At 45.7% G+C, this 17,307-nt stretch overlaps 1 protein-coding gene across 1 annotated transcript; it reads right to left on the bottom strand.

Moving 5' to 3' along the window:
• Positions 1–15,992: 15,992 nt before the first annotated feature.
• On the bottom strand, positions 15,993–16,931 carry LOC144278572 (olfactory receptor 51G2-like). Its single transcript, XM_077839938.1, has one exon. The coding sequence runs from the start codon at positions 16,929–16,931 to the stop codon at positions 15,993–15,995; it is 939 nt and encodes a 312-aa protein (XP_077696064.1).
• Between the last annotated feature and the right edge of the window lie 376 nt (positions 16,932–17,307).

Raw genomic sequence — 17,307 nt, 5'->3', positions numbered from 1 at the left:
CCACAGCGACAGCTCATAGAAATATCTCCTCCGACTAGGTTAAATTCAGTGGCTGCCTGCCCCAGGGAAAAGGGGGACATCAGCCTGAACTGCCTTTCTGGGGGCCAAGGGCACCCCAGCAGCAGCTCAGCCTGTGCAGGGAAGGAGAGAGGGACAGACCTGGCGGGAGGGAGAGAGGATGTGGAGACTAAAAGGAGCCAGCATGAGTGACTCTGCCTCAAAAAAACACAAAGCTTTAACGTATTGCAGCCTGCTAGAAAACCAGACACCCCTTCCTGAGGCGGCTTCTCTGTGTTGGCAATTGTGCACAGTGTGAGGAGGCTGTAAAGGGATTGCTCACGAGAGGAGGGATGGTCCGGACGCGGGATGGTGTCATGACAATCTGCTACAGTGTTGCCCACAATATGTTACAGTCTGAGACACCCTCCTGCCCCAGGAGTCCTCCTTACCCCCTTTGGTCTGTGCATTAGACAGGATTTGCATTCTCTATATCGCCTGATTTCAGGACTCCGCGTCACTGTGATCTGGATATTGCATTTCCTGCTGGCCCACCCCCCCACACACACTGTGCGTTCCTGGACCTCCCCAGGTGATATGTCCATGACTGCCTCACAGCCAGAGACATGCTTAAATTATTACTGCATTTTTGGGCATCTCATTCTCTGCTGAATCGGAGACGCAATGGCAGAGAGAGAGCAAATCTGTCTCTCCATAGAAAAAACTGTTATCCTAATTGCTTTGAACCTCTAAGCCTGTGAGTTTGAGATTTCAGCAACTCTTCTCTCCTGTCAGTTCTTTTTTGCTCCGGATGAGCTCACCCATCCTTAGAGGCCATGAGACCACTCCAGCTGAAGTCACTGGAGTCTCATGGTTGGAGTAAATCAGGCCATTTAATTTTATACCTACGTGTTAATTTAGGGTGAACTCCTGGGCATGTTTTGAGTTTTGCCATTGGGACCAGATTCACCCTTAGTGTTTAACTTTCAGCTCCCACCTGTAAAAATCACGGTTTCGGGTCCTGCTACAGATAATGCTGAGTCTGAAGGAAAGACCCAGTTTATGTCCCGTTCTGAGACCGGGTATGAAAGATGGGGATTCCAAAGCACATGAGCCCTGATTTTGCTCTCTGGAGTGGCCACTCAAGGCAGAATGTGAGAGCAGAATCTGACCACTGTGCAACCCATTCTTGTTGTGAACCCTCTGGTAACACGGATACCCACTGCAGAGGCTTTGGCTGCACTACCTAACAGTGCAGTGAAGTTACTGAATTGGAAAAGTTGAGTGAACCAGAGGGAAAACCACACAGCCCCAAAAAGGAAACTACTGAGACAGACAGAAAGACACAGTAAGAGACAAGGAACTGATCTGAAAAGCAAATATTTGGCTAAACTATTTCCAATAGATTTGTAGTTCCAATTTTACTAGGTAAATCTCTTCGTGTTTCTGACAATATTGAATAGTTCAAGTCTCTGTGCTGGTGAATTCCTGCCCAAACGGTTCTTGATTTGAACCCTGGAAGCCTTCCTGAGCCCTTAGCACTAACTTTAATGCAGAAACAGGCAACTCACCAAAATCCTGCTCAGCCAAGAGAGGAAAGCTCCTTACTGCAACATCAAGGCAGAGCCCTGAGAATCAGTGTATGAATCTCACCGCTGACACTCAATGTGCTAGACAGCAACCTTTATGATCACCCTGTCCAGTCCCTGTGGACTCTCAGTTTGGGAAGCATTTGCCAACAATTCCCTCAGATCCTTGAGCAGCAGGAAAGGCAGAAAATAGACTCTGGAGATCTGCAGCTTGAGAACCTCTCCCTGGAGTGAAGAAATGATTTGCCAGTACCTGGGGCTCAGATTGTCAGGGCTATCTGAGTCTTGCAGACTGTTCAGCCAAGAAATTGGTGATGGCTTTTTTTTCCCTTGTGTGTAACATAGTGCCATCTGCACTATGTAGTTGTAACTTCCATTTTATTAGCCTCTGAAAATTCGCTGCACCCTGTGAAGGTCAAATGACTTGATCCTCAATTGGTGCAAGCCAAGGGGTGTGACAAAGGCTTTGTTCTCCCAGGATTCTGGCATGAAAAGTATTTGCCAGTATCTATTTGTGAGGTCGAAAGTGGATATATAACTTGTGTCAGAACTAGTACCATGGGGCTTCTCGACTTACTCTGTGATTTCTTCAACACTCCCAGGGCCAAAATGATCTGGAGTTCCTTTCACATGATATCCCTTTGTCACAGAGTCATGGGGGTGATGCTCTGGGACTACTCCATATGAAGCCAGCCAGGACTCTGGTTTGGTATGCCTCCTGTCTCTGAGCATGCTGCCATCAGGGCAAGATGCTTACACAGCTTCTACCTTCCTGGGTCTGTCCTCAGAGCAGTCAGCATCCCCATCCCACACTGTGTGCTTCCCACAGCGAGTCTGTCTGGATGGTACTCCTGGGGAAGCCAGAGGTCTCTGCACCCCAACTCTGCAATCCGCTGTGACTCTCAGCCCGCCAGTAAAAGAGACGGGTTTATTAGTCAACAGAGACACAGCATAGAAAAGATCTTGTCAGTACAGAAAACAGGAACATTCAATAACGTCCACCTTGTGGGGAGGGGTTCCCGGAGCCAGGACTCTGGTCGATCCCCTGTGCCTCATGCCAGCCGAGAGTGACCCACTTTCAGCTGCCTGGACCCTGCCCTATCCATTGCTCCTCCTCTGGCCTTTGTGTCCCTTCCTGAGCAAAGAGTCATCTGGTTGTCACCTGGTTGAATTCCTCTGCTGGGTCTCAGGTTAAGTAGGGCACTGGCCATAGAACATGTGCAGGCAGCCTCACTTGCCCCAGACGGTCTCAGCCAACCTCACACATGCTTATTCCCACCACCTAGGTATTGGTGCAGCACATAGGGAAACTGAGGCACAAACGGTCTTCATGGAAAACAGTAAGACTCACGTAGGCTGAACACCAAGACTCACATAGGCTCACATACAACATAACAACAGAAAATCCCCACTTTATCACACCCACATTTTACAAGGGAACAGCCATAAAGTTTGCCTGAGAAGTTGACCTGGGGCCATTTCTGTATGGTGGTATTTTAGGTAGGTTTGTGCCCTGCTGGGGCGAGAACCCAGTGTTAAAGTAATCAAAGAACAGCTACATCTGGATCTTTTGTTTGGGATACGGACCTCCCCCATACTTGTGTCACAAGTGCCTGGGGGACTAGTTTGGTGTCTGGAGGGTGTGAGTCTGATGTGCTTTGCCCTCCGGGGTGCAGTCTGGAAGCTGTGGGAACTGCACCACCCCTCTACCCATCCAGCTGGGCTGGCCCTTTTTCACATTGCTTTGCTGGTGATTCTCCAGGCCCTGTTATCACCCAACACGACAGCAGATGGTGCCACACACCCAAATAGAGATGAAGCCACTCAAGTAGAAACAACAGACAGAAGCCAAGTTCTCATATTCACAGGCTCACATCTCCCACTGGAGTATAAATCCAAAATTATACTGTCTTGCACTGCACAGGGATCTGTACAATGTAAGTTCATTAGCGTTTGCCCTCTTCTCGATGTAGGAAGGATAGGCGTGTTAACCAAACTGAGATTTTCCACAGACACTTCACTCAAGGGCACACTGGTGTAGATAGAGCAAAATCAAGTTTCACTACAGAAACAAAGTGATTATGATACCAATTAGATTGAAGAAGGGTAGCTAGCAAATAAACAAATAGCAAATAAAACCACAAACTAAATCAAACATACTAAGTAGATTGGATATGAATTAGCAATTTCTCACCCTGGCTCGTGATACAAGCAGTCCAGAAGGTTTCCATACACAGGCTAGAAATCCTTCTAGCCTGGAACCAGCACTTTGCCCAATTCAGTCTTTGTTCCTTGGGTGTTTCCAAGAGTTCTTTTGTGTGGGGAGTGGGGCCACTAGATTTTATCAGACCTCGACTTAGATAGCTTTAACATATGGCAGGAATCCTTTGTTCCAAAAAAAAAAAAAAAATTCCCAGTCCAGTTTGTGGAAGAATACAGGTACCCAAATGGAGTTCAGTGTCATGTGATCTGGTCACATGCCCTTGCATGTGCTTCTGAGTCATAGCAGCCATTACCCATAGGCTGTCTGGAGCATTTTCAGGAAGGCTCCCCTGGGTGGGGGGGATAGGCTTCTCCTAAGGCCTATTGTTTCCTCTAATGGCCCATTACACTGAGTAGGCCATTCACAACCAGCTGTCTAGACTGGAAACATTTTGCCTAGTGGGTGTCACCCCGGGGTAACTACATTTGAAATACAGATACATAGTCAATATTCATAACTTCAAATACAAGAATGTAAAATGCACAGCAATAGGATAATCCTTTTCAACAACTCATATCTTTTCCAGTGACACATGAAAATAGATATCTTGTGCAAAATGTATCATATATTTCATAATACTATTATTATCATACAACTCTGAAGAATATAGGGATCAGTGTCACAATGAGGTTACAGGGAGGATCCCCTCCTAGGCTTTTAAAAGATTCAAATGAAAGAAATAAAGCACATTAGAAAACATAATTCCAACTATAAATACCAAATGATGGGGGTCTATATTAGTTGTTACCATTCAAGAAAGAGAACTTACAGTCATCATAGAAGACATCTGCTCAATGTGCAGCAGCAGTAAAAGAAAAAAAAAAAAAAAAAAACCTAAGAGAATAGCAGGAACTATTAGGAACTTGAGAGTCAAGAAGTCAGAAAATAACAAATGCCACTATATAAATCCAAAACCATGGATACTGTGTGCAATTCTGGTCACGTCATCTCAAAACAGACATATTAGAAATGGAAAAGAATAGCAATAAAAATGATTAGAGGTATGAAACAGCTTCCATCTGCAGAGAGATTAAAAAGAATAGTAATTTTCTTCTCAGAAATGAGACAACTAAGAGGGGGATAAAATAGAGATCTACAAAATTCTGAATATGGAAGTCTAATTTACTCCTTCAAATAACAAAGAAGCAGGGGTCACTCAGGAAGTTAATAGGCTTCAGGTTTAAAAGAATGAAATGGAAGTAATACAAACAGTACATGTTGTGAAGGCCAAAAGTATGTAACCCTTCTGAATGTCAGGGTTGGAAGCATCAAAGGCTGGGTTCAGCATGTAGGGATTCCTTTTCAATAACACAGTGCAAAACGAGCTCGAGCCCCCACCCAGTAACCTGGGAAAATTACACACCACCCTCCTAGGCACCTCTAAGAGGCAATACTTTCCCCCTCGGAAGCACAGAGTCTGAGTGTAGGAAAAAAAAAAAACCTTTCAATAAAAGGAGGGAAACAATGCAGCATTATTTTGGAGAAACACTACAAACAAGATTCATAATCATAAATCATGAGCAAAGAAGTCCATCAGCCCAAAAGTCCCATTGCTTGTCCTTTCCCTGCACCTCACCCACAGTTGCTGTCCTTTGATGATGCAGACTCAGAGTTCAGAGGTGCATCCATAGAGTTCACCTCCCAACCTGGGTGAAAGTGTGGGGGATAAGGAGACACCATGCAACCTCCACTGCCCGGGCACTAACTCAGTGCCCCAATGCCCACAGGCCATGCCCCTCCACCAGACACCCCTCAGGTTGCACCCCTCCACCAGCTGGCCTGCTTGCCACACCAAGATTTTTTTTTCTCCTGCTATAATAGCCCACCTTAATTGATTAGTCTCATTAGAGTTGGTATGGCAATCCCCATTTTTTCATGTTCTCTGTATCTATCTATCTATCTACCTATCTATCTTCCTACTGTATTTTCCACTGCATGCCGATGTGCACAATTCCAACACTCACGCTATAGGAACTCTTGTATATTTACAAATATAGTTTGTGGTGGGGTAGTGGTGAAGTGGGTGAAGTGGTGAAGTGGGTTTTAGCCCACAAAAGTGTATGCCCAAATACATTTGTTAGTCTCTATGGTGTGTGACAAATCTCTGTCCTTGCCTCTGTGGGTCCCGCGTTTTCTGGTGGATTTTGCTTGCCTCAGAGGCTCACCGCGACCCTGCATGTAACCCTTCTCTCTCTAGAGACAAGGGTCACAATCTACTGAGCCATTTTCATCATAAGCCAGCGAGGGAGGTGAGGAGAAGTTATCCTTCCTTGCACAGTCTCTGTTGTCTCCCAGTCTCAATGATTAATTAGGGGGCAAAGGTGAGGGGGCAGAGCCCGGGCCCACCCTCTACTCCGGGCTCCAGCCCAGGGACTCTAATAGTATCAACTATGGTAGCTGACCTTTTAGAAACATGACATGTACAATTCCCTGGGCTACTTCCCCCACAGCAGCCCTCACTTCCTCAAGCTCCACTTCACCCTTACCTCAGGACCTCCTTCCTTGTGCCTGATATGGTGTGTACTACTCAGCCTCTCCAACAGCACAACTTCCTCCCACAGCTCCTGACATGCACACCCACCTGACTGACTGGGAGGCTTTTAACTAGTTTCAGCCAGCCCCTGATTGACTACAGGTGTCCCAATCAACCTAGCCTTCTCCCTGCCTTCTGGAAAGTTCTTAATTGGCCCCAGGTGTCTTAACTGACCTGGAGAAGCTTCCATTTCACTTAACCTGGTACCAGGGATTTGTTTAGCCTGGAGCTAATATATCTATCTCCCACTACTTTTCTATAGCCATCTGGCCTTGCCCTGTCACAGGTGCCACAAGTACTCCTCGTTCTTTTTGCTGATACAGACTAACACAGCTATCACTCTGAAACCTGTCACAATTAGTATTGCTTCTAACTTCTAACAAGACAGGTTTGCATTTCTAAGTCATAGCCTATCTACCATGAATGGCCCTAATTACCATTCACATAGCTTTCTACCATGACTTTAAAGGTTGGCTTTGGGTTAGTTATCCTGCAAACTGTTTAACCCTATCTGGCCAATGTTAGGAGTATTAGTGTCAATGTAGGTTCCAGGCCTCTGGTTTTGCCTGAGATTGCTCTTAAAGTTCTGCTTGCCTGCTTGGTTTTGGATATTGTGACAAAGTTCCTCCTCTACCGTGGTGGGGCTTGCGCTTAGTGGCAGATTTACTCGCCTTGGAGCTTCACGGCAGCCCTTAGTTTGGCCATTTTCGTGAACCCACAGTCCAGGTCAACTCCTCCTGTGTCTGACATAGGTTTGGGAGGATTTGGGGGGAACCCGGGCCAGCCCTCTACTCCGGGTTCCAGCCCAGGGCTCTGTGGAATGCAGCAGTCTAGAGTGCCTCCTGGAACAGCTGTGCGACAGCTACAACTCCCTGGGCTACTTCCCCATGGCCTCCTCCCAACACCTTCTTTATCCTCATCATAGGACCTTTCTCCTGGCGTCTGAAAATGCTTGTACTCCTCAGTCCTCCAACAGTCCATGTTCTCACTCTCAGCACCTAGCGCCTCTTGCTCCCAGCTCCCCACACGCGCACCACAAACTGAAGTGAGCTCCTTTTCAAACTCAGGTGCCCTGATTAGCCTGCCTTAATTGATTCTAGCAGCTTCTTGATTGGCTGCAGGTATCTAATCAGCCTGTCTGTCTTAATTCTCTCCAGAAGGTTCCTGATCGTTCTCGAACCTTCCCTGTTACCTTACCCAGGGAAAAGGGACCTACTTAACCTGGGGCTAATATATCTGCCTTCTGTTATTCTCCTGTAGCCATCTGGCCTGACTCTGTCACAATATATATGTACATTTTTACTAATATGAGATTCTTACTAAGAACAAAGTGTTATTGCACATGGCGGTAGTAACAATAACACTCAATAACCCAGATTGAACACTCATGGATTGACCTCCTCCTTTATCATAGCCCTTCTATGTGCCTGTTGTGCATTTAGCAAAATCTTTTCTAGGAAATCCCCAAAAAGTCTTTAGGCTATTTCTTAATTGAAGAATTTATTGGACTGTTGACAGATGTTGGACTGCATGTGTGTGTTCTTTCAGAGTGCTTTCACAGCCCTGCACAGATAGCAGAGACAGCAGACATTGATTGAACTGCCCAATAAATCCACAGACTTGGTTTGCAGTGAAGGAACTTGGTCAGTTTTATTGCTGATGAAGCACGGTGCTAATGTCCCGGCTCACAAGTTACAGGTACAGTAATACATGTATGGTTGTGACAATGGACCAACCCAGTGAATAGTGGGACTTTCCATTCTCCCCTTTGGCAGACCAAGGCATTGCCTCTGAGATAAATCTCTATACAGATAGAAACAACTTACATATTAATCCTAACTTATCAGTGTGCCACCCTCTGACATACTAGGGTACCACTCAATGAGGAATCCAGGGGTGACACATATTGCCTGATCTTTAGATTGTCTATTAATTATATAGATTACATACAAATCCCCAGTTATCACCTTGAGGGCTGACAGATTCTTGTGCCAAGATCAGGCCCATTATTATTACTCTATAGTTGGGAATGCCGATGTGCATGATTCCAACACTCACGCTATAGGAACTCTTGTATATTTACAAATATAGTTTATTAATATGTTTAGCAGTCACAGACACCCCAATTTAATGATATAGAAAACATACATCTGCACTTCCATATACTCACACCATCCCTTGTAGAACATCCTGAAGTGTTATCCATCATCTTCCTCATCACCATCACCTTCGCCATCATCACCATCATTCTGACACCTCCCAAGGACTACATTTCCTTCTTCTACTGCCCATAGGTTGGGATGCCACTTTTATAATATGATACGCTTCTTTTTGATGCATATTCAGTAGGGGATTTATCCCTTTTTCCTTATTTGTATTTCCTCACCCTACTAATGTTGAAGTGTCTTTTTTCCCTATAGGTCAGTATATCACTGACCTCAACTTATATCATATGCATCAACTCATTACCCTGGCCCTTTTGTGGTTAGATATCACATTTTTTATGTCTGTCCTAACTGGTTATTTTGATCTGGTCTTAACAGGTTATTTTGGGTTTTTCCAAGTTGTGGTGTACCTGTTAATTTAAAAGGGTATAAACTTAGGAAAGTCCCTATGCTACCTTGCTTTAACACGTCATATGTGGACCTTATGCTTTAGCTCATCACCATCTATGTAGGTGAAAGGTCCCGAACATATGTGAGCCAACTTTGCTATCTGGGTGAAAGGTCCCAAACATTTGTATGTTTACATTGTGTAAGACACTTGCATTACAGCCAAATTACTTTAATATAAACCTATTATAACCTATTATAATAAAACAAATAGTCAAAACCATAAGGAAATAAGAAATCTATAAGAAAATATATCTCTATAGGCAAGCAAGCAGGTTAGCCATATAGGCTACATGTGTTACCTTGTACATGGAAAAATGTCTTATGAGGTTTCTATGAAAATATAGTCCACAGAATATGGTGATCCTATTTGAATGCCTGTATCATTTTTGCATCTGAAGTCATTAATATTCACTATGTATCTGTATTTCAAATTTAGTTACACCTGGGTGACACCCACTAGGCAAAATTCTTACAGTCCAGATAGCCTGTTGAGAAGGGCCTATTTTGCGTAATGGAACATTAGGGAAAACAACTGTCTCTAGGAGAACGTTACACCCCATCTGGTGAGCCTTCCTGAGAATGTTCAGGATAGTCTATGGCTAATGCCTGCTATGACTCAGCAGGGCATTCAAGGGCATGGAACCAGACCACATGACACTAAACTCCATTTTGGTACCTGTATTTTTCTGCTATATATGGTGGGGAGTGACATCATCTCTTGGCCTCACTGCCCACACAAGAGAACTCCTGGAAACACCTGAGGAACAAAGACTGAACTGAGGGAAGTGCTTGTCTCAGGCTAAAGGGATTTCTACCCTGCATATGGAAACTTGGTGGACTGCTTGTATCATCAGTCAGGGTGAGAAATTACTAATTCAGATCCAGTCTATCTATCACATTAACCTTAGTTTGTGTTTTTGTTTATTTCCTAGGTAATCTGCTTTGATCGGATTTCTATCACTTTTAATCCCTTAAAATCCATCCTTTGTAATTAATAAACCTGTTTTTTGCTTTATCTTTACCAGTGTGTTTTGAGGAAGGTCTCTGGGGAAAATCTCAGCTCTGTGTAAAAAGGCTGTTGCATATCTTTCCCACATCAAGGGGAAAGTGACCTATATTAATGAGCTTATGGCATACAGATTCCTGTGCAGTGCAAGAGGGTACAATTTTGGGTTTTTACTCCAGCAAGGGTGCAAGGCTGGGGAGCTGGGAAATTGGCTGTTGTCTCCTGCTTGTCTTTGAGTGGCTTAGGTAAAGCACTCAGGAGGCTCAGTGCGGTGCCACTTGCTGTCATACTGGGTGATAACAGGGCTTGAAGAGGCTGCTTGTGTCACCAACAAAGCAGTGTAAGATTGGCCCGCCCAACTGGGGGGGCTAAGGGGCACAGCGGTTCGCACAGCTCCCAGACTGCACCCTAGGGGCGACAACCTGACACAGCGGTCTGTGTTTCTCAGCTTCCTGGTTTCATCAGTAATCTCCATGGCGTGCAGCGAGATTACTGAAGAAGCTGAGTAGTAGATACTGCCTCCTCAGCTACCCTGGAAGCTGCATGGTACATAATAATAAAAAGTTCCCTGTGTGAACCCTGCAACTGCTGGGCAGTGGCCACAGCAACACCAGGGGAAGCTTAGAGTGTCTAGGTCTTTTATGTTCACCACTTCTGGTTCCCAACATTCTGTTCCCTTTTTTGACTGATGCTGCACACTGAGCAGATGTTTTCAGAGAGCTATCCACAACAAGATCTCTTTTTTGAGTGGTAACTGATAATTCGGTACCATCATTTTTTCTGTACAGTTGGGATTATGTTTTTCCAATGTGCGTTACTTTGCATTTATCAACATGGAATTTCATCTGCCATTTTGTTCCCCAATCTCCAAGTTTTGTGAGATCCCTCTGTAATGCTTCACAGTCTGCTTTGCACTTAAATATATTGAATAATTTTATCTCATCTGCAAATTTTTCCACCTCATTGCTTACGCCATTTTCCAGTTCATTTATGAATATGTGGAACAGCACTGGTCCCACTCCAGACCCAGGATGACCCCACGATTTACCTCTCTCCATTCTGAAACCTGACCATTTACTCCTACCCTTTGTTTTCTATCTTTTAATTAGTTACTTATCCAGGAGAGACCCTTCCTTCTTTTCCCATGGCTGCTTACTTTTCTGAAGAACCTTTGGTAAGGTTCAAATACATTATATCATCTGGATCGCCCTTGCCCACATGTTTGTTAATCCGCTCACAAAATTCTAATAGATTGGTGAGGTATGATTTTCCTTTGCAAAAGACATGTTGACTGTTCCACAGCAAATGATGTTCATGTGGGTGTCTGATAATTCTGTTCTTTACTATAGTTTAAATCAATTTGGCTGGTATTAAAGTTAGGATTACTGGCCTAAAATAGCTTAGATCACCTCTGGAGACTTTTTTTAAAGTCACCTGGTACAAAGCCTGATAAAAGTGATAGCTTATATACCACAGTTAGTAGTTATGAAATTTGATATTAGAGTTCTTTGGAGCTATTGAGTGAATGTCATCTGGTCTTGGTGTCTTCTAATGTTTAGTTTATCAGTTTGTTCTAAAACCTCTGTGATTGGTTGTCCCCCCTGGCATTCAGTCTGGAATCAAATGGAATCACTGAACCCGCTGTCCATTGAGCTTGGCTGGCCTCTCCACAATGCTCTCTGGTGACACAAGCAGCAGCTTCAGGCTCTGTTATCATCCAGCATGACAGCAGTTGGTGCCGAAAACCAACTGAGCTACCTGAATGCTTTACCTAAGGCACTTAGGGACAAACAAGAGATAACAGACAATTTCCCATCTCCCTAGTCTTGCACCCTTGCTGAAGAAGAATTATGCCATCTTCTACTGCACAGGGATCTGCACAATGCATACTCATTAATATATGTCACTATCCCCTCATGTGGGAAAGATATGCAAGAAACTTTATTTACAGAGCTGAGATTTTCCAAGACACTTCACTCAAAACAAACTGATTATGATAAAGCATAAAACACATTTATTAAATAGAGAAAAATAGATGTTAAGTGATTATAAGTGATAGCAGTCAGATGCAAGCAGATTACATAAAAAATAAACAAAAATGCAAAATAAGCCTAAAATACTAGATAGCCTGGTTATGAATTAACAATTTCTCACCCTGGCTGGTGAGACAAGTAGTCCACCAGGTTTTCATACACAGGCTTCAAATCCCTTTAGTTTGGGATCAACACTTCTCCCTGTTCAGATTTCTTTCTTCAGTTGTTTCCAGGAGTTCTCTTGTGTGGAGAGTGAGCTCAAGAGAGGATGTCACTCCTCACCTTGTTTAGTTTTTCAGTATGGTGAGAACCCTTTGTTTCAAGTGAAGTTCCCAGCCCAGTTTGTGGAAAAATACGGGTACCAACATGGAGTTCAGTGTCATGTGGTCTGGTCGCCTGCCCTTGTCTGCCCTGCTGAGTCATAGCAGCCATTACCCATAGACTGGCTGAAACATCATAGAATCATAGATTATCAGGGTTGGAAGGGACCTCAGGAGGTCATCTAGTCCAACCCCCTGTTCAAAGCAGGACTGATCCCCGACTAAATCATCCCAGCCAGGACTTTGTCAAGCCTGACCTTAAAAACTTCTAGGGAAGAAGATTCCACCACCTCCCTAGGTAACGCATTCCAGTGTTTCACCTATCTCCTAGGGAAAAAGTTTTTCCTAATATCCAACCTAAATCTTCCCCACTGCAACTTGAGACCATTACTCCTTGTTCTGTCATCTGCTACCACAGTCTAGAACTGAGAACAGTCTAGATCCATCCTCTTTGGAACCCCTTTTCAGGTAGTTGAAAGCAGCTACCAAATCCCCCTTCATTCTTCTCTTCTGAAGACTAAACATCCCAGTTCCCTCAGCCTCTTCTCATAAGTCATGTGTTCCAGTCCTCTAATCATTTTTGTTGCCCTCCACTGGATTCTTTCCAATTTTTCCACATGCTTCTTGTAGTGTGGGGCCCAAAACTGGACACAGTACTCCAGATGAGGCCTCACCTGGGGGCTGGGCTGATCTACACCCAGTGGTAACGGCTTGCAAGTGCACAGTCCACTCCGGCTAAGACCCTGTGGACAGGGGCCAACCCAGAATGCCCCTTGGGGCCTGAGGTAGAGGCACCCTGGCCTTCTCTCTAAGGTCCTTGCAATGACTTACTCTCAGCCTAGGATACTTAAAACAAGACCCCCTTTTGTGGGACCACATTAATTCATTCGTCTCCAAAACACAGGGTCTCTGACCCTACAGCCCCATCTTTCTCCTTTACTCAGGAGCCTCCCACGACCCTGCTTGCTGGGGTCATTCTTGTTTCAGGCTTGCTGCAACCTCACTGGCTTCTCGCCGTCTGGTATCCATGATATCTCAGTCCCTTTCCCCGGGGCTGAGCGAGGACAGCTGTCTTTCCCCTGCTGGTGTGGCCCATGTTTCGAGAGAGGATGCAGCCTGCCTGCCCTCCTAAGGCTCCTATTTCGCATGGAGTGAAGGGAGCCATGCCCTGCCCTACAAGACCCTTGTCCCAGGCCCTTAAAAACAATAGCCTGGGATTTCCCTAAGCACTAACTATTCCCTGTGACCATCTTCCTGTCTCCCACCAGCTGGCTGTCCAAAGCTTCTCTCAGCTCTAAAAGTCACAGGAATCTTAAAGGACCACACCCTGGACCAAGGGTTCACCGACACCCCTCATCCCTCCTACCCATAAAGGGGACAATCCCCAACACGCAACCTCTAATGGTCACTGAATTAGGGTGGAGCACGCATCCCAAATTGAGCAGGAGAGTCCCAAAATGCAGAGTTCAAGGCCCAGTGTGGGCTGAAAGACTCCGGAACAGCATTTGTCCTGAATTCCCTGCAGTGCCGATCAACACTTGCTCATGGGCAGAACCACCGTTTTCACTGTTGGAGGACTGATGTCCTTAGCCCCCCCTCTCTATGAGGCCCTACCCTGCTCCTCTTTCCCGAGGCCAAGTCCCCTGAACTGGGCAGGTGGAGGGTCTTGGGTTTCCCAGAGCGGCACTTGCTCCCTGGGCTTCTTTTACCCTGGCCTCGCTCTGACATCCAGCCTGGTCAGTGGGTGGGGTTGTGGGAAGAGGAGGAGCAGGAGGTGGGGGTTTAGGGGGAAGAAGCGGGCCAGGGGTTTAGCAATGGAGGGGGCAGGGCTCCTGTGTGTGTCCTGGTTTTTCCTTTTGAGAAGGTGGTCACCCTACACTAAATGGGTTGGACTAGAACAGGAGATAGCCGTGATTCTGTGTGGCAGCTGAGACCGCTTTCTACCCCTTTGCATTGCTGGGGCAGCAGAAATGGAGGTGTCATAAATATAAAGGGAAGGGTAACCACCTTTCTGTGTACTGTGCTATAAAATCGCTCCTGGCCACAGGCAACATCCTGTTACCTGTAAAGGGTTAAGAAGCTCAGCTAACCTGGCTGGCACCTGTCTCAAAGGACCAATAAGGGGACAAGATATTTTCAAATCTTGGGGGAAGGAAGGCTTTTGTTTTGTGCTCTTTGTTTAGGTGGTTGTTCTCTCTTGGGACTGAGAGAGGCCAGACAGAAATCCATCTTCTCCAACCCATCCCAATCCAAGTCTCCAATATTGCAACCAGTGTAGGTAAGCCAGGCAAGGAGGATTAGTTTATCTTTTGTTTTATGTCAATTTTCCTTGTGTTCAGAGGGAGGTTTATTCCTGTTTTCTGTAACTGTAAGGTTTTGCCCAGAGGGGGATCCTCTGTGTTTTGAATCTGAATACCCTGTAAAGTATTTTCCATCCTGATTTTATAGAGATGATTTTTACCTTTTTTTTTATATAGATAAAATCCTTCTTTTAAGAACCTGATTGATTTTTCCATTGTTCCAAGATCCAGGGGTTTGGATCTTTGATGATTCTGTAACCAATTGGTTAGGATATTATTCTCAAGCCTCCCCAGGAAAGGGGGTGTAGGGATTGGGGGGATATTTTGAGGGAAGACATCTCCAAGTGGGCTCTTCCCCCGTTCTTTGTTTAACACGCTTGGTGGTGGCAGCGTACTGTTCAAGGACAAGGCAATGTTTGTACTTAGGGGAAGTTTTGAACCTAAGCTGGTAAGAATAAGCTTAGGGGGTCTTCCATGCGGGTCCCCACATCTGTACCCTAGAGTTCAGAGTGGGGAAGGAACCCTGACAGGAGGGAAGGGGAATATGGGCCTGAGTCTCTTGCCAGGACTCCTGTGTGTCAGACCCTCACTCACACAGTGAGTGAAACAGCTCTGCCCTGTTTCCATGTGGAGTGGGTTCAGCAGGTGTGCAGCGTGCAGAGCCACCAACGGTGGTGATGGGAGCGGGGGCTGCCTGAATGGCTTCTCTTGCAGCTCCTGCATTAATGATGTCTCTGGTATGACTCAGTCAGAAGCACCTGGCTGAGGGCGTGGGGGAAGGGTGGGTGTCCGTGCCCCTGGAATAGCCCCGTCCACAGCTGGTGCCACCCCCATGGATCACAGAGCAGCCACAGCACTCAGGAAGGGCCAGGACTGCGACTGCAGAACAGCCCTGCAGCTTTCTTCATGGCCCAAGGATGTTTAACCAGAGACGGGACAGTGACAGGCCAGGTGTAATGGAAACAAAATCCACATCCCTTCTCTTTATTGAGAGTATTGACAGGATTTCTGAGGTTGGATCAGCTACCTATATGGCTCTTTATAGGCCAATATCCCATCGGTCCCCTGGCTCTTCACAAACACAGTCACTCTGCAAATGCTGCTGCCTGCCCTGGTCTCCTTCCCCCAGTGCCCTGTCCTCTCTGACCAGTGGGTGGAGACAACCGCTATACCATTGCTTCAGGCCTTAGACCCCATCTGACCCTGTCTGTGCAGAGTGGAGATCAGTAGCTCATGTCATCACAGATATAAGGGTCCAGGATGGAATAAGTCGCCGTGTCCTGTGTTTCTTGTATCCTATGCCACCAGCGCTGGGGACGGGTCATAAACTGACCTTTCACTTCACGAACACCCTGATTATCCTCGAACGAAGGTGTTTGCTTTTCACGCTGTACACAATTGGGTTAATCAGAGGAGGGACCAGGAGGTTGATGTAGCCCAGGACAATCTGAAACGAGGGAGAAGAGCCCTTCCCAAATCTGTGTATCAAAGTCAGGCTGAACTCTGGTGTGTAGAAAAGCAGGACGGCGCAGAAGTGGGAGACACAGGTGTTCAGAGCCCTGAGGAACTCCTTGTGGGACGCGATGCTCAGCACTGTTTTGAGGATCATCACATATGAAAGAAAGATGAGCAGCGAGTCGAACCCCACTGTTAAGACTGTAATAAACAAGCCATAGATATTGTTGACTCTGATATCTGAACAAGCCATCTTCATTACCTCCTGGTGCATACAGTAAGAATGGGAGAGGACATTCACTCGACAATACCGGAACCGTTTCAGGAGAAGGGGGAGTGGGAGCATCACAGCCACCCCTCTTAGAACACACACCAGTCCCATCTTGGCTATTCTCGGGAGGGTTAAGATGGAGGTATATCTCAGTGGGTCACGGATTGCGATGAATCGGTCAAAGGCCATCAACAAGAGTACAGAGGATTCAGTGCAGTGAAGTGACTGGATAAAGAACAGCTGGGTAAAGCAGGCATCGAGGCTGATCTCCCTAGAGTTAAACAGGTATATGCCCAATATAGTGGGTATGGTGGCTATTGATAAGCCAAGGTCTGTGATGCCCAACATGGAAAGGAACATGTACATTGGCTCATGGAGGCTTAGATCAGTTTTTATAACTAACAGAATGACTGAGTTTCCTAATATTGAAATGACATACATTAAGCACAACGGGAGAGAGATCCAGAGATTTTGGACATCTTCCTGCCCAGGTATCCCAGTGAGAAGGAACACTTTAGATTTGAATTTGGTGTCATTGACAGCTGACATTATGTACTGGGCAGATCCAAGGAGTTTTGAACTTTCCTTCCTGAAAGGAAAAAGAACAGCCAACTAGATGATATTTAATGAGAGATCTTTCCTCTCTCTGTACAAATCTAGACACTCCCATGAGCTAATGAAAAATCAGCAAAAACAAAGTCTAGGATTTACACGACCGATACCAAGATAGACATTCCCAGACTGGATGAGACCTGTAGTCCATCTAGCCCAGTATCCACTGGCCAGTTCCACATGCTTCAGAGGAAGGTGGAAGGAGTTCTGCAACAGGCAGGTATGAGATAACCTGCTCCCAAAGTTTCCCCCTGACACCCACTAGTTAGAGATATTTTGTGATGTAAATCAGGAAGGTTTAGAGCCATTCCAA

The sequence above is a fragment of the Eretmochelys imbricata genome, chromosome 1 (genome assembly GCF_965152235.1).
Source record: "Eretmochelys imbricata isolate rEreImb1 chromosome 1, rEreImb1.hap1, whole genome shotgun sequence".
In the NCBI taxonomy this organism is placed as follows: Eukaryota; Metazoa; Chordata; order Testudines; family Cheloniidae; genus Eretmochelys; species Eretmochelys imbricata.
This window is presented reverse-complemented; position numbering and strand designations above follow the sequence as displayed.

Bases quoted from the DNA above. Each gene is read 5' to 3' on its own strand.
- LOC144278572 (XM_077839938.1), bottom strand. From the start codon at position 16,931: ATGTCAGCTGTCAATGACACCAAATTCAAATCTAAAGTGTTCCTTCTC.